At 49.1% G+C, this 6157-nt stretch overlaps 1 protein-coding gene across 1 annotated transcript; it reads right to left on the bottom strand.

Annotated features, from left to right (window-relative positions):
• Positions 1-266: 266 nt before the first annotated feature.
• LOC123818222 (LITAF domain-containing protein-like) lies at positions 267-3531 on the bottom strand. The gene is made up of 3 exons (XM_045838205.1): positions 3417-3531; positions 568-712; positions 267-390 (listed from the first exon to the last, which is right to left on the bottom strand). Exons 1-3 carry the CDS (start codon positions 3529-3531, stop codon positions 267-269), a joined length of 384 nt encoding a protein of 127 aa, XP_045694161.1.
• Between the last annotated feature and the right edge of the window lie 2626 nt (positions 3532-6157).

The following is a 6157-nucleotide window of genomic DNA, read 5'->3' as shown; positions in this document are numbered from 1 at the left end:
ATCAATGGATTGTGGTTTTTAAGGGGTCAGAAGAGCATGGGCCCTGAGAAGAAAGGGCTAGGCATAATTCTTTCACCCGGGGCTAACTGAGCACCTACTGTGTGCAGACACAGGTCTGAGAGCCAACCTGGCCTTGTATGGGGACAGGAGGGCGGGGGAAGGACAGGCAGCCACTGCTTCAGTCCCTTCACACCCCCCGGACAGGGCTTGCGGTGGGGAACCCCAGCAGGACAGACGCAGGTGGGTAAAGTTCTCTTAATACACATTTATTTCACGGAGGTTCCCAGGCGATGGTAGTGGAAGAGTATATGCCCACACACAGGACATGTGTGCTTCACATCCATGAATCTGTCCATGTAGAAAGGGAGGAGACAGCAACCCAGGAAACACCTGCAGCCTCGGGAGCAGTGGGCCGTGGGCTGGGGTCCAGGCCGGAGGGTGCTGGGCTCACCCCAGGGTCAAGTCAAGGCTGCACACCACCATCCTTGGTCCTGCCTTGCCCGCTCTGCCAGGCGTCCTCCCCACCCTGGAGGCCCTCCCCAGCCGATGGTCAGGGCCCCCACTCACCCAAACACAAAGAGGCCTGTACACAGCATCCAGGTGAGGACCCCCGGGACCGGGGTGGTCACTGTGAGGATGTGGTTCCCACAATATGGACAAAGGCGCTGCATCGGCAATGCAGATGCCATCCTAGGCACACCGCTGAACGCAGCTTGAGGGGCCAGGAGGGGAAAGCTCAGACCTCACATCCACTCCTCCCACTCCCCAGTGTCCACCGCTGGGTAGCCCCTGCATGGCCTATGCCCTTCTGCAGGGGCCCTAGGCCCCCCTGAGCAACTCAGGCTGTCCACATGGGCCCCCATGTCCCCCTGCAGCCCCTTCCCTACCAACCACCAGCTCTCAGGGCCCAGGGTATGCCTCAGTCAAGACACATTGCTGTTGGTGGCCAAGGGACCCAGGAGGTTGGGGAGCACCTCTGGGTGTGAACTCAAACTTCAGTGTGTTCCCCACGACATCCTGCCCATACATCCCCTTTGGGGTTTTTGTTTAACTCAGCCAGAGCTGGTTTCTAACCTGGCAGTTTAAAAACTCTGACACCCTTGGTAAAGCAGTTGCATTAAAAACAAAAATAAAATACTCCACTCCCACCAACAAAAACCCAAAAGCCTTCTTGGTGATACTCTTCTCATCTCTTCCTCTTGCATTTGTACGAAAGTGTGATTAGCTCCTTTAAACATTGTAGCCATGTCTACCATCTTGGGTGTGCAGGGAAGGATGGGCTTTGAATTTACTGGCTGAACTTATTGTCAGGAAAACCCAATTCCGGGGAGCTCTGGTGTTCTGGACTGAGGGCTCAGGGCCTCGCCTGGGTGGACTGTTCAGTGTTGTGAGGAGGGCTTATGACCACGACAGACTTTGGCTTCTTCTGGGGTTCAGGGTGAGGGGGGTGCTGGATTGGAGAGCTAGAGCCAGGTATGTGGGGTATAGACTCCTCGGTTTGGCGGAGAACTCAGGAAAGAACTACCTATGGCTAGAAGGGGGTGGCTCACACTCTCTAATGGCCTTTGCAACAGCAAAGATGCCATCTACTTTCTGCTCCAGGGAAATGTACAGCCCAGCCCAGCAGCTCTCAGCCCTCAGGGGGTTCCTGAGTTCCTTGGCCAGTGTGTTTAACATTCCAAAAGCCCAGACCCCACCCTGGGGGCCTGCATCCCCCTCACCTGTGGTTGGAGTTAGGGTCTTTGCAGAATAGAGAAGAGGATTTACTCCTGAGCATCTACTATGTACCAGCCCCCTGCACCAGTGATTTCCCATTGGAGAGAAGTGCTCATGGCCATGGGCAAATGGCCACTGGTGGCTGTGGGGCAGGGAAGGAGGACTTCCCAGAGGAGATGCTGTTTGAGCAGCATCTTGGTGAGTGGTCAGGGCAAGGAGGGAAGGCAGGCAGGATTGCTCACCTGGGCGAATAGCTCGGGAGTTTTGGAAGTACATTGGATGAGGTGGTTGAATTCCTGGAGGTGGAGGAGGTGGTAGAGGAGGAAGAGGAGGAGGAGGTGGAGGAGGAGGTGGAGGAGGAGGTGAAGGAGGAGGTGGTGGCGATGGTGATGGCTCTTTGGGAGAGAGAAAGGAAACATACTCTCAGATATGATGGCCCTCTATGTGCCAGGCACTGAGCGATAACTTGGTCAGCCTGAGGGAGAAACCCATTTTACAGGAGAGAAAGCTGAAACCTAGAAGAATGAATCAACTTGCCTGCAGTTGGAAGGCTGTTTGGACAAGGGATTCTGGGATCCTGGATCCCCAGAGTGTGGTCTGAGAGAGGCAAGGATGGGAGCCCCCATAATTTGAACGACAGTGTGGGCGATGGCTGGAGACCCCCGTGTGTTTCATTGGGAACCACTCGGGCACTTTGCATGGGAACCTGACCCTCCCAGGAAAGGAGCTTCATGGCTCAAGGGGGGCCCCCTGGGTTCTCCCCACCCAATGCCTTTCCCCAGAGAAGGAGCAACCAGGAAACAGGAACCCCCCTACCCCTGCTTTTTGCCACATGGTCTAGACTCTTTGGAACAGAAAAGGTTTCTTACCCACCCTGTGCCCCCAGCAGTCACACTAGGGCCTTGTTTTTGTACCCATTTTACAGATGACAAAACTGAAATTCAGAAGTTAAGTACCGCCCTGGCTGGCGTAGCTCAGTGGATTGAGCACGGGCTGTGAACCAGGTATCGCAGGTTCAATTCCCAGTCAGGGCACATGCCTAGGTTGCAGGCCATGGGCCCCAGCAACCGCACATTGATGTTTCTCTCTCCCTTACCTCTCTAAATATAAATAAATAAATAAATAAAAAATCTTTTAAAAAAACTTTAAAAAAAGAATGCATGTAAAATGCAGTTTCACTTAAAAAAAAAAAAAGAAAAAGAAAAAAGAAGTACCTAGCCCAGGGCTGCCAGCTAGAAAGTTGTGATCTCTCACCAAGTTAGCAACTGCCCAGACCTATGACAATCATATCATTTCATCCTCTTGCCCATTTTCAGATGAGAAAACAGATTCAAAGGGGTTTGGTGACTTAAGTTGAGAATAGCATGGCCAGAATCCTACCCCACTCCACCCATCAGTCCAGGTGTCTCTGGGGCAGAGGAGGGCAGATCATACCAGACATAGGGTGGTCATTAGCTTTGCTCCACGGTCTTCTTGTGACACTTTAAGAGAGGGCACGGGATGTTGAAGACCTCACTTTGTCCCCATTGGGTCACATGGTCCCAGGTTTGTGGGGACAGCAGGACTTGGGGGAGGTGAGGACTGGAATCAGCCCCCAGCTCAGCAAAGGGACACACAGTCTTCTCTCCTGCTTCCCGGGGGCCCCTCCTTCAGCCTGTCGCTGGCCTCTCCCAGCCCTGAAACTCTAGGGGCTCCCTCACCCTGGGGAGGATTCCATCTTGGCACACTGGGCGTCCTTTGTTCCAGCAATGGCACCAAAGCATCATCGGGTTCCACGTTCTGAGCGGCTGAGTGCTTGTCTCCAGCAGTCTTCATTGTGGCCTGGCTGCCTGCAGACAGGAGTGCAGGCCTTCTCCAGCACCTCTTGCTGGGCCTGGCTCAGGTGGAGCGGCCATTGTGATTGTGTGTCCTCACAATGGCCAGAGGGGGAGTGTCATCCCCATCCTCTGCAGGAGGGGGTGGGGCTTTCCAGGGGTCCAGCCTAGGGAACCTCTGAAGATGGCCCTTCACCACTGTCCACAGCGCCATGCTGTGCGCAGTGAGGAAGCTGGCACCGAGCTTCACAGGGCGGGGTGGCAGAACCTCTCTGGAGCCTTAAAGGGACGAATTTGATTAGGGCTAGCGACTCTGCTTCAAGGAATTTTGTCCTGTTCCATGCAAAAATCTAGTTGTGAGGATGTTCATGTCCTCTTTTTTGTAGGTGGGTATTTATACATACACACATGTATATATGTATGAGGCTTGTCTGAAAAATTTGAGCCTTCATTAACAAAACTATGGTATGCACAACATCAGTGTAACCTGACAGCCAAGTCAGTGGACTGGAATGTGCGTACATGAACAATGATGACTTCACTGTACTAGTCAGTGGGGGCATTAGGTGCTATTCAGTGAGCATATGTACTGTGTGGCTGTTGCATTCATAATGACTAAGTGCGCAGAGCAACGAATCTGTATCAGATTTTGTGTTATCCCTTGAATATTTCTCCAGAGAAACGATTCAGATGATTCAGAAGGCTTTTGGGGACAATACAATGAAAGCAGCACAAATAAAAGTGTGGCACAAATGCTTCAAACATGGTCGAGAATCTGTTGAAAGTGATTCACATTCTTCCGGATAGAAGGCCTGCAAGAAGCAGAACACCTGAGAATATTGCACTTGTACAGGCTGCAATCAATAAAGACTGGCGACTGACAGTGTGAGAACTAGAAGCTGATCTAGGGATTCTAAAAACAACTGTGTCCGACATTTTGACACAGGATCTGTGCATGAAACATGTTCCTGCAAAATTTGTTCCATGGCTTCTGCTACCAGAGCAGAGGGAACCTTGTGCTGCAGTTGCTAATGACTGGATTCAAACTACTACCAATAACCAGATTTCCTCAAGAAGCTCCTAACCTGAGATGAATCATATAGGTCTAGGGGGCATATCCAGAAACAAAGACCCAGTCGTCCCAATGTAAGCCTCCTGGTTCTCCACCTGCAAATAAGATGCGGCAAAATCAGCAAGATCAAGCCCATGTTAACTGTGTTTTTTTGATTGGGAAGGTGTTGTGCATCATGAGTACACTTGTCCAGGCCAAACAATTAATAAGGAGTACTACCTCAATGCTCTTTGTCAGTTGAGAGATGCAATAAGACGAAAATAGCCACAGCTAAGGGCAACTGGTGATTGGCAGCTTCATCATGACAATGCATCTGCTCATGCATCACGACTCCTACAGAGTTTTTTGGAGAAACATCAAATCACCCAAGTGACTCAGGCCTCCTAAAGCCCAGCTTTGGCACCCTGTGACTTCTGGTTTGTCCCAAAACTAAAATCACCTTTGAAAGGGAAGAGATTTCAGACCATTGATGAGATTCAGGAAAATATGATGGGGCAGCTGAAGGTGATGTTTCCAACACAGGATTTTGTGGAGTGTTTTGAAAAGTGGAAGAGACTGGGAGAATTGTAAGAGCTTCCAAGATGCCTACTTTGAAGGGGACTGAGGTGCCATTGTCCTATGTACAGTATTTCCTGTATCTTGTAACTTCTTCAATAAATGCCTCTATTCTTCTTGGTACATGGCTGGATACTTTCTGGACAGACTGTATACACGTGCATCATATATGTATACACATGTGTCTATATGTGTGAAGAGTGCAAATACACATGTATGTAAACATGCATACACACATACGAACACACATACTACAGGTATATACACACATTCGTGTGGTTGCGCGAAGAGGCACAGTGTGTCTACCTACACCTCCATCTTGGCCAGAAGTCCAAAGATTTCTTACAGGAGACACAAAGCACAAGCCATAAAAGAAAAACTTGAAAAATGACTTTATCAGACCTGAGAGTGTCAGCTCTTTAAAAGGCACCAAGACAAAACTAAAGGCAACCCATGGCTGGAAGAAACCATCTGCAGTCCGTATGTGTGACAAGCAGATATCCAGATATAAAAGAGCTCCTTCCACTCAATAATAGTTATTTTAAAAATGCATTAACATGGGAAAAGATCTCAACATAAACATCACAAAAAAACACATAGGAATGACCAATATACAAAAAGAGACGAACAAAACCCCATAGGTACCACTGGTTTAAATTTAAAAAACAGACCATCCCAAGTGTTGGCAAGCATATGGAGCAACTGCCACCTCATACACTGCTGGTGTGAGTATAAAAGAGTGAATTGCTTTGGAAAACTATCAGTTTCTTATAAAGGCAAACACACTCATCTGTGACGACCAATTTCACACTCATATTCTTACTGAGGAGATATAAAAACATATGTTCAAAAACAGACCCATATGAGAAAACTCATAATAGCCAAAATTTAGAAACAAACCAAATATTTGTCAACAGGTGAATGCAGATTGTGTGTATTCAAAACAAAGATTACTGTGTAGTAATAAACAGAATGAATTATTGATGCACTCAGCAAGAAG

The sequence above is a fragment of the Phyllostomus hastatus genome, unplaced genomic scaffold, assembly GCF_019186645.2.
Source record: "Phyllostomus hastatus isolate PE091 unplaced genomic scaffold, TTU_PhHast_1.1 phas_contig_263, whole genome shotgun sequence".
Taxonomy (NCBI): Eukaryota; Metazoa; Chordata; class Mammalia; order Chiroptera; family Phyllostomidae; genus Phyllostomus; species Phyllostomus hastatus.
This window is presented reverse-complemented; position numbering and strand designations above follow the sequence as displayed.